Source organism: Candoia aspera, chromosome 7 (assembly GCF_035149785.1).
Source record: "Candoia aspera isolate rCanAsp1 chromosome 7, rCanAsp1.hap2, whole genome shotgun sequence".
Lineage (NCBI taxonomy): Eukaryota > Metazoa > Chordata > Lepidosauria > Squamata > Boidae > Candoia > Candoia aspera.
The window spans coordinates 2,256,923-2,272,599 of record NC_086159.1 but is presented as its reverse complement, the minus strand read 5'-3'; the positions used below and the strand labels follow the sequence as shown (position 1 = coordinate 2,272,599).

The 15,677-nt window shown below is 60.8% G+C and overlaps 5 protein-coding genes across 5 annotated transcripts in view; 3 read left to right on the top strand and 2 right to left on the bottom strand.

Moving 5' to 3' along the window:
* The window catches only part of LOC134501180 (interferon-induced protein with tetratricopeptide repeats 5-like), a 4,770-nt gene extending 2,495 nt beyond the window's left edge, over positions 1-2,275 (top strand). Inside the window, exons 3-4 of the mRNA XM_063308787.1 lie at positions 728-1,033; positions 2,059-2,275. Of these exons, the coding sequence (XP_063164857.1) occupies positions 728-1,033; positions 2,059-2,275 (523 nt within the window). The remainder of the gene's footprint in view (positions 1-727; positions 1,034-2,058) is intronic.
* ATP6V1F (ATPase H+ transporting V1 subunit F) overlaps positions 1-15,677 on the top strand; it is a 70,135-nt gene that overhangs the window by 50,584 nt on the left and 3,874 nt on the right. The window lies entirely within an intron of this gene.
* On the bottom strand, positions 5,643-8,217 carry LOC134501179 (interferon-induced protein with tetratricopeptide repeats 5-like). The gene is made up of 2 exons (XM_063308786.1): positions 8,174-8,217; positions 5,643-7,047 (listed from the first exon to the last, which is right to left on the bottom strand). Exons 1-2 carry the CDS (start codon positions 8,176-8,178, stop codon positions 5,643-5,645), a joined length of 1,410 nt encoding a protein of 469 aa, XP_063164856.1. The 5' UTR covers positions 8,179-8,217.
* LOC134501178 (interferon-induced protein with tetratricopeptide repeats 5-like) lies at positions 8,668-11,242 on the top strand. The gene is made up of 2 exons (XM_063308785.1): positions 8,668-8,711; positions 9,838-11,242. Exons 1-2 carry the CDS (start codon positions 8,707-8,709, stop codon positions 11,240-11,242), a joined length of 1,410 nt encoding a protein of 469 aa, XP_063164855.1. The 5' UTR covers positions 8,668-8,706.
* The window catches only part of KCP (kielin cysteine rich BMP regulator), a 61,785-nt gene continuing 60,725 nt past the window's right edge, over positions 14,618-15,677 (bottom strand). The window contains exon 51 of the mRNA XM_063308784.1: positions 14,618-14,835. Within this exon, the coding sequence (XP_063164854.1) occupies positions 14,618-14,835 (218 nt within the window). The remainder of the gene's footprint in view (positions 14,836-15,677) is intronic.

Here is a 15,677-nt window from a genome sequence, read left to right as displayed (position 1 = left end):
TTGTGGTTGTAATTGAGGACTACCTGTATGTATGTATGTATGTATATATATATAGAGAGAGAGAAAGAGAAGGATGGGTGAAATAGGAAGAAGAATGAAGAGCAGAGATACCTCAGTGACTGTACAGTAAAAAGAAAAAAGCCACATACAGCAATCTTAGAGTGATTAAGGTAAACTGAACACGAAGAAGAAAAAGAAACGAAGAGAGAGAAAAATGAGATCCGTGAAATATCAATATAAGGCTAATTCAGCCCTTACCTGTTGCTGAAATGTTTTTGCAATCTGAAAAACGAGAAGATGAACGATGTGTTTTTGTACGGTCTAGACCAGCGTTTCTCAGCCTTGGTACTTTTTAAGATATGTGGTCCTCAACTTCCAGAATTCCCAGGCTGGGGAATTCTGGGAGTTGAAGTCCACACAACTTAAAGTTGGTGCAGTTGAGAAATGCAGGTCTGGACCCTGATCAGTTGCAAGAGCGACTGTGCCCTGAGAGACTCGCCGTGTCGGTTCCCACTCAAGATTTATAGTGGCACGTAAAGGGGCACTGCCCGGCACGTTCCTCTTTCTGGCAACCCTCCCCGATCCATAAAGTCCGCAAAGCACATCTGTTCATCTCGAACAGCCCTTCGTCCCCCAAGGCATTAATCCCATGCCAGGCAGTTGCTCCGTTCTCACAGCCCAGCGGAGGAGGGGGGCTTTTGGCAGAGCGTGTGTCACTTTCTGCCAGGTGGCCGGTGCCAACGCTGCAGGGCCGGATCGCTGCGGTCGACGGGCTGGACGCAGACCCCTGCAAGGAGTCTGGGTACCGCTCCCGCAAAGAGGCCAATGCCCGTTGCAAGGTGCTGAAGTCGCCCCCGTTCGAGCGCTGCCACGCCGTGGTGTCCCCGGAGCCCTTTTTGCCTCCTGCGTGTACGACCTCTGCGCCTGCGGGGCCGCCAACAGTGACGACTGCCTCTGCGAGTCCTGGAGGCCTACGCCAGCCAGTGCCGCCACGCTGGCTTGGCACTCCAGTGGCGCTCAGCTACCCTCTGCGGTGAGAACGTGGGCGCTGCTCAGCTCTGGGAAGGCAGCGCTGGGGGCCAAAGGAAAATGGGTGGCACCCCAGGAGATGCAGCGGGGACGAGAGTCGGGGGGGCAGCGGAGGGAGGAGCGTTAGATGTTGGGGGGGAGGAAGGCCAACCAATTCCCTCTCTGGAGGGTGTGGGGGCTATCGTTCCATTGGTCATGCAGCTCCCCTCCCGCAATTAGGAGGTCTGGAGCGGGTGGCAGAAAGTGGCTACCACAGGGCGCTTGGACCTTTTCTACATTACTCGACCCTGCCTCCATCTTGACTTCTTGGCCACCAGCCCTCCATGGAAGCCCAGAGGAATAGTGGTTATCTCAGTCGCCCAGGCTGAGCATGCTGTGTGAACGCAGCCTTCAAGGGGCACTCACAGCTCAGTATGAAGTTTGGGGGCATCTGGTCTCCCGCCGCACCTGCTGGGCCGTGTTTGCCGTGATGTTCAGAGAGATCCAGCAAAATATCATTGCTCCTGGACGAACTGGTTCCCCCACCACAGCCGGGCCAGGTGGTTCCGAGGAACTGAAATTCTTAAACAGGAGGAAATTTCAGGGGCACAAAGAAATTTCTCATTATATTGGGAGAAGGTTGGGAAGGAAAGCCGAATGGATGATTAGTTTGTGGGGGTGTGATCCACAGCACAGCTAAGCTCTCCTTTTCTCTCCTCCCTCCCTCCCTCCCTTCCCTTTTCTCCTCCTTTCCTTCCTTCCTTCCTTCCTTCCTTCCTTCCTTCCTTCCTTCCTCTTCCTTCCTTCCTTCCTTCCTTCCTTCCTTCCTTCCCTCCCTCCCTTTTTCCATCTCCCCCCACCTCAGGAATCCTGCCTGCCCTGGTCTTTGTTCGCCAAGCCAAAAATGCCACCCTGTGCCTTACCTCAATCCTCCATCCTCCACATGGTATATGGAGCCCACTGCCTCTCTCTGGACTGGTACAGTCCTACCCATCTGGAGCCCCCCCCCTCCTTCTGCTACTAACACCGTGCCTCTCTGTTTCTCCATAGCTGTGGGCTGCCCCCAAGACCGGGCTACGTGTTTGACGAGTGTGGCCCCCCCCTGCCCAAGACCTGCTTCAACCATGCTGTGCCCCCAGGCGTGCTGGAGTCCCACTGCTTTAAGCCCTGTGTGCCAGGGTGCCAATGCCCAGCAGGCATGGTGGCACACGAGGCCCACTGCATCCTCCCGGAGGCCTGTCCACCCATCATCCACGGCACCCTCTGAACCAGATCCTATGGAGAGCTGCCCTGCTCGACCCTCACCCGGTCGTGGGCAGATGAACAGACCTCGGAGAGGGTCCTCAAAACTGTTCTGGAGGCACCGTCTCCGGCCAAGCAAAATGCCAGCACGCGAGTCCACCCGCACGGCTCCCTCGGTGCCCTTTCGCTCGAATGCAGCCGGGGGCTCAGCCGACGGGCTTGCAAAGGAGGAAGCTGCCCCCAGCTACAGAGTCCTGCTCCTGAGAATTTTGGGCCCTAGTCCTCATGAATGAGGAGGAGTTGGAAACGAGTTCCTGCAAGTGTTCTAGGCTGAGCAGAAGCTTGAGTGCCGAACCACAGGGAACGGCCGCAAAACCAAGTCACTGGATGAGGGCACGATTTGTTTTCTTTGTCACAGCCCAGCTGGGTTATGGGCCAGGGATATACTCAATCCTCATCAACTATCCCATATCCTTCTGAGCCTTCGGGCCCAAATCAAAGCACCCCTCTGCCTCCGGAGCAGCGATTCTCACCTTGCCGCCTGAAGATGGGTGGGCTTTGGTGGGCTGAGGAAATTCTGGGAGTTGAAGTCCACCCACCTTCAGGCGCCAAGGTTGAGAAACGCTGCTCCGGAGCCTCCTTCACCTTCCACGAGCCAGGTGGATGGAAAAAACCACCCTCCGTACTGTCTGATTGCAGAGCTAATCCTCTGCATCCAACTGGGCTGAGCGTGTTGCCCCATCTCCAATCCAGAGCTTATCTGGAGGGGCCCCTTGGGCCCTCCTCGCTGGCAGCCTCTGAACCCTGCTCTCAACCCATCTGAGCATTTTGCTAGGGCAGAAACTTGCCCAATGGCAGCGTCTCCAACTGGGCTTCCTTCAGATACACGGGATGCACCGCCAGGCAATTCCCAGCTGTTAGCCATGTTGGCTAAGGATTCTGGCAATTGTAATCAACAGCCGGGAGGGTCCCAACTGGGGGGGGGGATCCCCATAAAGAAGGCCAGCCTGTTTATGTGGGAAACATTATCCCAGCCACACCAGATGTATAAGGGGAAACAGAAATGTGAGGAGAGAGTTCGAGACAAGACCAGGCAGCCCCAAAGCATTGCTCCTTGCAGGGGGCTGTGGGGTAGAGGCTCATGGGGGGTCCCCCCGGCCCCCTCTGCTGGCAGAAAAGAGGGGTGCTGATGAAGTGGCCTTGAAATGACCTCACTCTGGATTGTCTTAAACTTTTCCCTAGCCCTGAACGAAGAATCTTTTGTGAAACGTGATAAAGGTGTTGTAGTAAACAGTAAATCTAGCTGAGGCTCTCTCTACACTTACCGGACCTCCAGTAAAGGGGTTGGTTTGGCTAAAGAAAGTGGGATCCGGTGAGATCCCTTACAGGGGTGTCTGCGGGGGAAGGAGGTCAAAATGGGTGGGCCAAAGAGGGTTACTTGGGGAAAAAATTCCACCCCTCTGGTTTAAAGTCTACCATTTTTAGAGAGAGACTTGCCAGGAATAAATACCCCTTAAAAGTAAACCTTTTTTCAGTTCAGCTCAATCCGGCTGATCCCAGGCATGTCCGTGCAGTTCCCATCAATGACTGCGGGGTGATTTCTTCCAGCCACTTTCCAGCCTAGCCTAGAGTTTTGGGATTGTCTGGTGGTCACCTATCCAAATAATAGTTCAGGAGACCCTGCTTGTTCACCAGGTGCCAATCGCTGAGACAAAGATCTGTGACCAGTCTCTGAATTTCAGCTGAAAGGGCTTTGCCAGTAGTCCCCCAAAATCCCTGCAAGCTAAACTGGAGTATGTGTGTAAGTGACTTGCATCCCGTGAAGTCGGGTTCACAGGGGACAGCCGAGCTCCGGATCAGGCCGGGCCGGGGCCCAGAAGGCTGAAACTGCAGAAGGGGTGGGAGCAACGGGCGAGCTGTGCGCGCGCTCCTCCCGGGGCTCGTTCGGCTGTTTCCAGCGCGCTTGTGGGAGCCCGGCTGAAAACGTAGGCCCGCACACGCGCGGGGGCTCGCAATCAAGCGCTCGCGCGCGCGCGCCGCGAAGGAAGGAAAAACGCGTCCCGCGCGGGCGTGCCTTTGGCTCCGCTCTCCGCCGGAAGGAAGGCTGGACTAGCTCCGGCCTGCCAGCCGGCCCCAGCTCTGGCCGAAGCGCCGGAGGGGACGTGCCAGGTCGCCGGGAGGCCGAAGCCGGCAAAGCTCCGTGGCCTCCCCTCGGAGCGGGGCCCAGGCGGCTGGTTTTACGCAGCCCCCCAGCCGGGGCAGGGAAGGCCTCCGTCGCCGCCGGTGCGCACCTGGCTAGGTCGACCTTGGCTAGTCGTCCGGCGGGGGCTTCCCGGGCTGGGCCCTCGGCCGCTTCAGGAAGAGGCAGGCTCCCCCCTTGAGCATCCTCCCCCGTTTGCGAGCGGGGAGCCCCTCGTCAGCCGCAACGGGGCGGGGGGCAGGCGGGTGATTCGAGCCGCGCTCTGCCGAGGGACGTCGCTCGGAGGACGCGGCGGAGCATCTCTCGGGCGCGCAGAGGAAGGGCGTCGATCGCCCGCTCCGCCCGCCCCCCCGACTTGGGGGGAGAAGCAGCCCACCCCCAACCCCCAGCCCCATACCTTCGCCGGCCTGGAGGGACTCCTGGCTGCAGGGGCGGGAAGGCGGGCGCTCCGCTGCTTTCCCCGAGGATGCGCTTTCCAGAAAGAAGCCAGGAGCCTCCCAGCTGCCCCCCTCCCGCCGCCGCACGGCCTCAATTATTCACGGGCTGCCCGTGCCCGGCTCTGCGGACGGACATTCGAGACCGACCCGCCACGCTCCCCCCCCCCCCCGAGAGCCTGTGCGGAGCACCTCCGGTTACAAGCACGGCGTTATCACACGCACCCGCGCCCCCCGCCCCGGGGGGACTGTTGCCTGCAGACGGGAGGGGGGCTCGTTCAAGGGAAAAGCTCCGCAGGACCCACAGCAGGGAGCCGCTGCCCAGCGGCTCTGTCCCACTCTGCAGGGCTGTGGGGCAGCTGCAAGAGACGCGGTCCCGGCCCGAGGCCACTTCTCTCGCAGGCCACTCACCTGGGGCAGAAGCGATCTGGGGGCAAACCTGTCCTCCCAGACGTGGACTCTCTGCCGCCGCCGCCGCCCCCCCCACACACACAAACACCCACACACCTGGGGCAAGAGCGCCTGGAGCTCAGCTCCCCTCAAAACCTGATCTCTCCTTGGTCACAAGCTCAGGGATGTCCCCCGAAGATGGCACAGTCCCACAGGAAGCTTGGGAGGTGTGTGTGTAGCTTTTGCTTACAGAAGGGAAGAGGAGGAAAGAAGGGGAGATTGTCACCAGAAACTGCAGAACACTTTATTTGGCTTTCCAGCAATATCACGGGAGGAGCAGCTCAGGGCTGCAAGTCAGCGCCACCCACTCAGAGCTGCGGGACCCCCCCTTTCCCTGCTGGCTCCTGCAGAGGGCCCCATGAGGCCGGCGCCCGGCCTTCCTTTCGACTGGGAGCAACCCCCACCCCGTCCCCCAGACGCCTCCATGCCATTGCGCGCAGCAGGCTGTAGACAGCTTCCTCCTGCTCCGTCTCCCCCTCGCGCTGAAAGACCCTGGCCAGCCCCCGCAGGCTCTTCTCCAGATGGTGCTGCTCCACAGGGTGGTCCCCGGGGATGCCACAGCCGGCCTCGTATGCCTTCAGCGCCTCCTGCCTCTGCCCCTTCCTGTGCAGGAGGAAGTCTCCCCAGTGGCGATAGAAGGCCTGCTGGCACCTCTTGCTGGCCGTGGGCAGCTCCTCCATCACGCCCAGGTAGACCTCTTCCTCGAAATGCGGGGCCCTTCCTCCGTACAGCTTCGCCAAGTTCAGCCGGGAGAACACGGAGGGAGGATCGGCTTCCAGAGACTGTTTGAAGCTCTCGACAGCGTCCTCCCTGATTTGCGCCCTCTCTAGCTCTGGCACTTTCTCTAAGAGGGTCGTGTAACAGATCCCCAGGTCGAAGTGCAGGAGATGGTAGTCGCTTTGGAGGGCAACGGCCTTCTTCAGGACGGAAATAGCGCAGGAGAGCGAGCGGAACTTTAAAACCTTGCTGGCAACTCTCAGGACTTCTGGGTTGAGACTGTTCTGGACCACGTCCTCGGCCAGGCGCTCTGCTCTTTCACGGTCTTTCCTAAGGAGAATGCTCGCCAAGTATGCTTTGGCTTCGTAATTTTCGGGCTGGCTACGGATCAGCCCCTCCAACAACCTCTGGCCCTCTTCCTGTACCTCATCATCCCAAGAGTGGGTCCAGGCCGCAAAGGCGGAGAAGGCGAGGCCCTCCTGCAGCTCCTCGCTCGACCCCTGCTGCTCCAGGGCCTTCTGGAAACACCGCCTGGCCAGCTCGCCGTTGCGGAAGCCCACGGCCAAGAGGGACCAGCCCTGCTGGGCGTAGATTTCCGGGATCGGGGCCGAGTAGGGCTCGGGGCTGGACAGGTCCCGGCAGATGGCTCGGATCTTGCCCAGGTAGAGCTCCACCCGGTCATAATCGGTCAAGTGGTAGTAAATCCAGGCATAGTTCCCGTAGGCCACCAGGATCTGGCGGGAGAAGGTGCCCGGATGGTCCCTCCGCAAGATCTCCTCTGCTTCACACAGGGTGGCCAAGGCCTCTTTGGGGCACCCCTCCAGATGGCACAGATAGGCCTTCAGGGCGAGATAGGTGCCCTGGTTATGGCACGGGGCATGCTTCAGGCGGAGAGCCAGGGTTTTAAGGATGTGTGTCACGTCCACCTTGTCCTTGATTTCGAAGTCCCAGGTGAAGTGGCACTGCAGGCGCTGGAGCTTCTCCCTCAGGGGTCTGCTGTGGGGGGGGGAGGAGAAGACAGAGTGGAGGGGCCAAGGGTCAGCAGCCAAGGACACAATACTTTGACCATTGTGGAGCTGTTCTGTTGGCCCACACCCGATGGCCCGTGCCTGTGCATCCAGCCAACTCTGGCTCTTCATCCTGAAGCAGACCCTGCCACCACGCAGACCCCCCCCTTTCCCCAAGGGGCTCCTGGGATGGAAACCCCATTGGGCTGCCTTCACGTGGCCCTGCCCCTCCTTGTTCCTGGGGTGGCAAGGACTGCACCTCACGATCCTCAAAAAGAAACCAGGTTTGGCACCAAGCCACCAAGGTTGCAACTGGCCTGGCTCTGCCTCATGTGTGAACACCCAGGGGTTCCCTCAAAGGGATGCCTTTCATCCCCAGACATGACCTTCTGCCCCAGGGCCGGGGGAGGGACAGGTCTTCCATGAAGCCAGGAGTGGGGAGATGGTGGGGGGGTGGGGGGGGGACTTTTGAAACCGGTTGTGTGATTGAGCACTGCCCTAAAATCAGAGGAAACCCAGTACTTGGCCACATTTCAAATGGGGGTGGGGGGCGGGCCTCTGCTGGGGAGGGGTCCTCTGCGGGGGTGCAAAGGCTGCCCACACCTGGGGAACTGGTCCCTCAGCTGGGATGGGGGGGCAGCCTCGGCAGTGGGGGGTGCGCCACTGCAGTGTCCTTTCACGCAGAGGAAGCGGGAGGGCGTTGGGGCATCTGGGGGACTTTGGGGGGCGTGTGGGGAAGAAAGGGCTGCCTCTGCCTGCCCTGGAGCCGCCTCGTTGGGGCCCCTCTGCAACGCCCTTTCCCCGGCCCAGGTTCCCGCTCCGGCTCCTTTGGGGCTGGAACGTGCTTCAGAGCCAGGTGGCCCCTCACGGCCGGGGCCCGTAGCCCCTCTCAAAGGAAGGGGCCACAGGATCCTGTTCCAGCAGCAGGACCCACGGAGGGGACCTAAGGCAGCTCATCGGAGAGAGGGAAGGAGGGAAACCGGGTGGCAGCGGCAGCCTCTGCCCCCCTTTTTTTGCAGGGAAAAGACGTTCCCCGGAATTCAGCGGGGCCCTCGTCTTATAGGGCCCCTCCCTCCGTCCCGCTGTCCCAAGGGGGGATTCCCCCCCCCGCGTACCTCATCCTGCCGCTCCGCCGCGCTCCCGCTGCTTCTCCCGGGTTTGGGCGCAACGAGTGGGGCAGGGCGGGGGACGGACGCGGCGGCTTCGGTTTCGGAGTCCTGCGGGGGGAATAGAAACTGAAAGTGGGCTGGCGGGGGCTGTGAGGCTACTGCAGGAGACCTTCTCCGGCTCCTTTGGGGCTGGAAAGCGCTGGCTGGTTCTGACCCTAACCCTAACCCTGCGGGGGAAATAGAAACTGAAAGTGGGCTGGCGGGGGCTGTGGGGCTACTGCAGGAGACCTTCTCCGGCTCCTTTGGGGCTGGAAAGCGCTGGCTGGTTCTAACCCTAACCTAACCAGCCAGCGCTTTCCAGCCCCAAAGGAGCCGGAGAAGGTCTCCTGCAGTAGCCTCACAGCCCCCGCCAGCCCACTTTCAGTTTCTATTCCCCCCGCAGGACTCCGAAACCGAAGCCGCCGCGTCCGTCCCCCGCCCTGCCCCACTCGTTGCGCCCAAACCCGGGAGAAGCAGCGGGAGCGCGGCGGAGCGGCAGGATGAGGTACGCGGGGGGGGGAATCCCCCCTTGGGACAGCGGGACGGAGGGAGGGGCCCTATAAGACGAGGGCCCCGCTGAATTCCGGGGAACGTCTTTTCCCTGCAAAAAAAGGGGGGCAGAGGCTGCCGCTGCCACCCGGTTTCCCTCCTTCCCTCTCTCCGATGAGCTGCCTTAGGTCCCCTCCGTGGGTCCTGCTGCTGGAACAGGATCCTGTGGCCCCTTCCTTTGAGAGGGGCTACGGGCCCCGGCCGTGAGGGGCCACCTGGCTCTGAAGCACGTTCCAGCCCCAAAGGAGCCGGAGCGGGAACCTGGGCCGGGGAAAGGGCGTTGCAGAGGGGCCCCAACGAGGCGGCTCCAGGGCAGGCAGAGGCAGCCCTTTCTTCCCCACACGCCCCCCAAAGTCCCCCAGATGCCCCAACGCCCTCCCGCTTCCTCTGCGTGAAAGGACACTGCAGTGGCGCACCCCCCACTGCCGAGGCTGCCCCCCCATCCCAGCTGAGGGACCAGTTCCCCAGGTGTGGGCAGCCTTTGCACCCCCGCAGAGGACCCCTCCCCAGCAGAGGCCCGCCCCCCACCCCCATTTGAAATGTGGCCAAGTACTGGGTTTCCTCTGATTTTAGGGCAGTGCTCAATCACACAACCGGTTTCAAAAGTCCCCCCCCCACCCCCCCACCATCTCCCCACTCCTGGCTTCATGGAAGACCTGTCCCTCCCCCGGCCCTGGGGCAGAAGGTCATGTCTGGGGATGAAAGGCATCCCTTTGAGGGAACCCCTGGGTGTTCACACATGAGGCAGAGCCAGGCCAGTTGCAACCTTGGTGGCTTGGTGCCAAACCTGGTTTCTTTTTGAGGATCGTGAGGTGCAGTCCTTGCCACCCCAGGAACAAGGAGGGGCAGGGCCACGTGAAGGCAGCCCAATGGGGTTTCCATCCCAGGAGCCCCTTGGGGAAAGGGGGGGGTCTGCGTGGTGGCAGGGTCTGCTTCAGGATGAAGAGCCAGAGTTGGCTGGATGCACAGGCACGGGCCATCGGGTGTGGGCCAACAGAACAGCTCCACAATGGTCAAAGTATTGTGTCCTTGGCTGCTGACCCTTGGCCCCTCCACTCTGTCTTCTCCTCCCCCCCCCACAGCAGACCCCTGAGGGAGAAGCTCCAGCGCCTGCAGTGCCACTTCACCTGGGACTTCGAAATCAAGGACAAGGTGGACGTGACACACATCCTTAAAACCCTGGCTCTCCGCCTGAAGCATGCCCCGTGCCATAACCAGGGCACCTATCTCGCCCTGAAGGCCTATCTGTGCCATCTGGAGGGGTGCCCCAAAGAGGCCTTGGCCACCCTGTGTGAAGCAGAGGAGATCTTGCGGAGGGACCATCCGGGCACCTTCTCCCGCCAGATCCTGGTGGCCTACGGGAACTATGCCTGGATTTACTACCACTTGACCGATTATGACCGGGTGGAGCTCTACCTGGGCAAGATCCGAGCCATCTGCCGGGACCTGTCCAGCCCCGAGCCCTACTCGGCCCCGATCCCGGAAATCTACGCCCAGCAGGGCTGGTCCCTCTTGGCCGTGGGCTTCCGCAACGGCGAGCTGGCCAGGCGGTGTTTCCAGAAGGCCCTGGAGCAGCAGGGGTCGAGCGAGGAGCTGCAGGAGGGCCTCGCCTTCTCCGCCTTTGCGGCCTGGACCCACTCTTGGGATGATGAGGTACAGGAAGAGGGCCAGAGGTTGTTGGAGGGGCTGATCCGTAGCCAGCCCGAAAATTACGAAGCCAAAGCATACTTGGCGAGCATTCTCCTTAGGAAAGACCGTGAAAGAGCAGAGCGCCTGGCCGAGGACGTGGTCCAGAACAGTCTCAACCCAGAAGTCCTGAGAGTTGCCAGCAAGGTTTTAAAGTTCCGCTCGCTCTCCTGCGCTATTTCCGTCCTGAAGAAGGCCGTTGCCCTCCAAAGCGACTACCATCTCCTGCACTTCGACCTGGGGATCTGTTACACGACCCTCTTAGAGAAAGTGCCAGAGCTAGAGAGGGCGCAAATCAGGGAGGACGCTGTCGAGAGCTTCAAACAGTCTCTGGAAGCCGATCCTCCCTCCGTGTTCTCCCGGCTGAACTTGGCGAAGCTGTACGGAGGAAGGGCCCCGCATTTCGAGGAAGAGGTCTACCTGGGCGTGATGGAGGAGCTGCCCACGGCCAGCAAGAGGTGCCAGCAGGCCTTCTATCGCCACTGGGGAGACTTCCTCCTGCACAGGAAGGGGCAGAGGCAGGAGGCGCTGAAGGCATACGAGGCCGGCTGTGGCATCCCCGGGGACCACCCTGTGGAGCAGCACCATCTGGAGAAGAGCCTGCGGGGGCTGGCCAGGGTCTTTCAGCGCGAGGGGGAGACGGAGCAGGAGGAAGCTGTCTACAGCCTGCTGCGCGCAATGGCATGGAGGCGTCTGGGGGACGGGGTGGGGGTTGCTCCCAGTCGAAAGGAAGGCCGGGCGCCGGCCTCATGGGGCCCTCTGCAGGAGCCAGCAGGGAAAGGGGGGGTCCCGCAGCTCTGAGTGGGTGGCGCTGACTTGCAGCCCTGAGCTGCTCCTCCCGTGATATTGCTGGAAAGCCAAATAAAGTGTTCTGCAGTTTCCTGGTGACAATCTCCCCTTCTTTCCTCCTCTTCCCTTCTGTAAGCAAAAGCTACACACACACCTCCCCAAGCTTCCTGTGGGGACTGTGCCATCTTCGGGGGACATCCCTGAGCTTGTGACCAAGGAGAGATCAGGTTTTGAGGGGAGCTGAGCTCCAGGCGCTCTGCCCCAGGTGTGTGGGTGTTTGTGTGTGTGGGGGGGGCGGCGGCGGCGGCAGAGAGTCCACGTCTGGGAGGACAGGTTTGCCCCCAGATCGCTTCTGCCCCAGGTGAGTGGCCTGCGAGAGAAGTGGCCTCGGGCCGGGACCGCGTCTCTTGCAGCTGCCCCACAGCCCTGCAGAGTGGGACAGAGCCGCTGGGCAGCGGCTCCCTGCTGTGGGTCCTGCGGAGCTTTTCCCTTGAACGAGCCCCCCTCCCGTCTGCAGGCAACAGTCCCCCCGGGGCGGGGGGCGCGGGTGCGTGTGATAACGCCGTGCTTGTAACCGGAGGTGCTCCGCACAGGCTCTCGGGGGGGGGGGGGAGCGTGGCGGGTCGGTCTCGAATGTCCGTCCGCAGAGCCGGGCACGGGCAGCCCGTGAATAATTGAGGCCGTGCGGCGGCGGGAGGGGGGCAGCTGGGGAGGCTCCTGGCTTCTTTCTGGAAAGCGCATCCTCGGGGAAAGCAGCGGAGCGCCCGCCTTCCCGCCCCTGCAGCCAGGAGTCCCTCCAGGCCGGCGAAGGTATGGGGCTGGGGGTTGGGGGTGGGCTGCTTCTCCCCCCAAGTCGGGGGGGCGGGCGGAGCGGGCGATCGACGCCCTTCCTCTGCGCGCCCGAGAGATGCTCCGCCGCGTCCTCCGAGCGACGTCCTCGGCAGAGCGCGGCTCGAATCACCCGCCTGCCCCCCGCCCCGTTGCGGCTGACGAGGGGCTCCCCGCTCGCAAACGGGGGAGGATGCTCAAGGGGGGAGCCTGCCTCTTCCTGAAGCGGCCGAGGGCCCAGCCCGGGAAGCCCCCGCCGGACGACTAGCCAAGGTCGACCTAGCCAGGTGCGCACCGGCGGCGACGGAGGCCTTCCCTGCCCCGGCTGGGGGGCTGCGTAAAACCAGCCGCCTGTGCCCCGCTCCGAGGGGAGGCCACGGAGCTTTGCCGGCTTCGGCCTCCCGGCGACCTGGCACGTCCCCTCCGGCGCTTCGGCCAGAGCTGGGGCCGGCTGGCAGGCCGGAGCTAGTCCAGCCTTCCTTCCGGCGGAGAGCGGAGCCAAAGGCACGCCCGCGCGGGACGCGTTTTTCCTTCCTTCGCGGCGCGCGCGCGCGAGCGCTTGATTGCGAGCCCCCGCGCGTGTGCGGGCCTACGTTTTCAGCCGGGCTCCCACAAGCGCGCTGGAAACAGCCGAACGAGCCCCGGAGGAGCGCGCGCACAGCTCGCCCGTTGCTCCCACCCCTTCTGCAGTTTCAGCCTTCTGGGCCCGGCCCGGCCTGATCCGGAGCTCGGCTGTCCCCTGTGAACCCGACTTCACGGGATGCAAGTCACTTACACACATACTCCAGTTTAGCTTGCAGGGATTTTGGGGGACTACTGGCAAAGCCCCTTTCAGCTGAAATTCAGAGACTGGTCACAGATCTTTGTCTCAGCGATTGGCACCTGGTGAACAAGCAGGGTCTCCTGAACTATTATTTGGATAGGTGACCACCAGACAATCCCAAAACTCTAGGCTAGGCTGGAAAGTGGCTGGAAGAAATCACCCCGCAGTCATTGATGGGAACTGCACGGACATGCCTGGGATCAGCCGGAATTGAGCTGAACTGAAAAAAGGTTTACTTTTAAGGGGTATTTATTCCTGGCAAGTCTCTCTCTAAAAATGGTAGACTTTAAACCAGAGGGGTGGAATTTTTTCCCCAAGTAACCCTCTTTGGCCCACCCATTTTGACCTCCTTCCCCCGCAGACACCCCTGTAAGGGATCTCACCGGATCCCACTTTCTTTAGCCAAACCAACCCCTTTACTGGAGGTCCGGTAAGTGTAGAAGAGAGCCTCAGCTAGATTTACTGTTTACTACAACACCTTTATCACGTTTCACAAAAGATTCTTCGTTCAGGGCTAGGGAAAAGTTTAAGACAATCCAGAGTGAGGTCATTTTCAAGGCCACTTCATCAGCACCCCTCTTTTCTGCCAGCAGAGGGGGCCGGGGGGACCCCCCATGAGCCTCTACCCCACAGCCCCCTGCAAGGAGCAATGCTTTGGGGCTGCCTGGTCTTGTCTCGAACTCTCTCCTCACATTTCTGTTTCCCCTTATACATCTGGTGGGGCTGGGATAATGTTTCCCACATAAACAGGCTGGCTTCTTTTATGGGGATCCCCCCCCCCCAGTTGGGAACCCTCCCGGCTGTTGGATTACAATTGCCAGAATCCTTAGCCAACATGGCTAACAGCTGGGAATGCCTGGCGGTGCATCCCTTGTATCTGAAGGAAGCCCAGTTGGAGACGCTGCCATGGGCAAGTTTCTGCCCAGCAAAATGCTCAGATGGGTTGAGAGCAGGGTTCAGAGGCTGCCAGCGAGGAGGGCCCAAGGGGCCCCTCCAGATAGCTCTGGATTGGAGATGGGGCAACACGCTCAGCCCAGTTGGATGCAGAGGATTGCTCTGCAATCAGACAGTACGGAGGGTGGTTTTTTCCATCCACCTGGCTCGTGGAAGGTGAAGGGAGGCTCCGGAGCAGCGTTTCTCAACCTTGGCCGCCTGAAGGTGGGTGGACTTCAACTCCCAGAATTCCTCAGCCACCAAAGCCCACCCATCTTCAGGCGGCCAAGGTTGAGAATCGCTGCTCCGGAGGCAGAGGGGTGCCTTTGATTTGGGCCCGAAGGCCTCAGAAGGAATGGGATAGTGATGAGGATTGAGTATATCCCTGGCCCATAACCCAGCTGGGCTGTGACAAAGAAAACAAATCGTGCCCCTCATCCAGTGACTTGGTTTTGCGCCGTTCCCTGTGGTTCGGCACTCAAGCTTTCTGCTCAGCCTAGAACACTTGCAGGAACTCGTTTCCAACTCCTCTCCTCATTCATGAGGACTAGGGCCCAAAATTCTCAGGAGCAGGACTCTGTAGCTGGGGGCAGCTTCCTCCTTTGCAAGCCCGTCGGCTGAGCCCCCGGCTGCATTCGAGCGAAAGGGCACCGAGGGAGCCGTGCGGGTGGACTCGCGTGCTGCATTTTGCTTGGCCGGAGACGGTGCCTCCAGAACAGTTTTGAGGGACCCTCTCCGAGGTCTGTTCATCTGCCCACGACCGGGGTGAGGGTCGAGCAGGGCAGCTCTCCATAGGATCTGGTTCAGAGGGTGCCGTGGATGATGGGTGGACAGGCCTCCGGGAGGATGCAGTGTGCCTCGTGTTCCACCATGCCTGCTGGGCATTGGCACCCTGGCACACAGGGCTTAAAGCAGTGGGACTCCAGCACGCCTGGGGGCACAGCATGGTTGAAGCAGGTCTTGGGGCAGGGGGGGCCACACTCGTCAAACACGTAGCCCCGGTCTTGGGGGCAGCCCACAGCTATGGAGAAACAGAGAGGCACGGTGTTAGTAGCAGGAAGGAGGGGGGGGGGCTCCAGATGGGTAGGACTGTACCAGTCCAGAGAGAGGCAGTGGGCTCCATATACCATGTGGAGGATGGAGGATTGAGGTAAGGCACAGGGTGGCATTTTGGCTTGGCGAACAAAGACCAGGGCAGGGCAGGATTCCTGAGGTGGGGGGGAGATGGAAAAAGGGAGGGAGGGAAGGAAGGAAGGAAGGAAGGAAGGAAGGAAGGAAGGAAGGAAGGAAGGAAGGAAGGAGGAGAAAAGGGAAGGGAGGGAGGGAGGGAGGAGAGAAAAGGAGAGCTTAGCTGTGCTGTGGATCACACCCCCACAAACTAATCCATCCATTCGGCTTTCCTTCCCCAACCCTTCTCCCAATATAATGAGAATTTCTTTGTGCCCCTGAAATTTCCTCCCTGTTAAGAATTTCAGTCTCCTCGGAACCACCTGGCCCGGCTGTGGTGGGGGAACCAGTTCGTCCAGGAGCAATGATATTTTGCTGGATCTCTCTGAACATCACGCAAACACGGCCCCAGCAGGTGCGGCGGGAGACCAGATGCCCCCAAACTTCATACTGAGCTGTGAGTGGCCCCTTGAAGGCTGCGTTCACACAGCATGCTCAGCCTGGCGACTGAGATAACCACTATTCCTCTGGGCTTCCATGGAGGGCTGGTGGCCAAGAAGTCAAGATGGAGGGCAGGGTCGAGTAATGTAGAAAAGGTCCAAGCGCCCTGTGGTAGCCACTTTCTGCCACCCGCTCCAGACCCTCCTAATTGCGGGAGGGGAGCTGCATGACCAATGGAACGATAGCCCCCACACC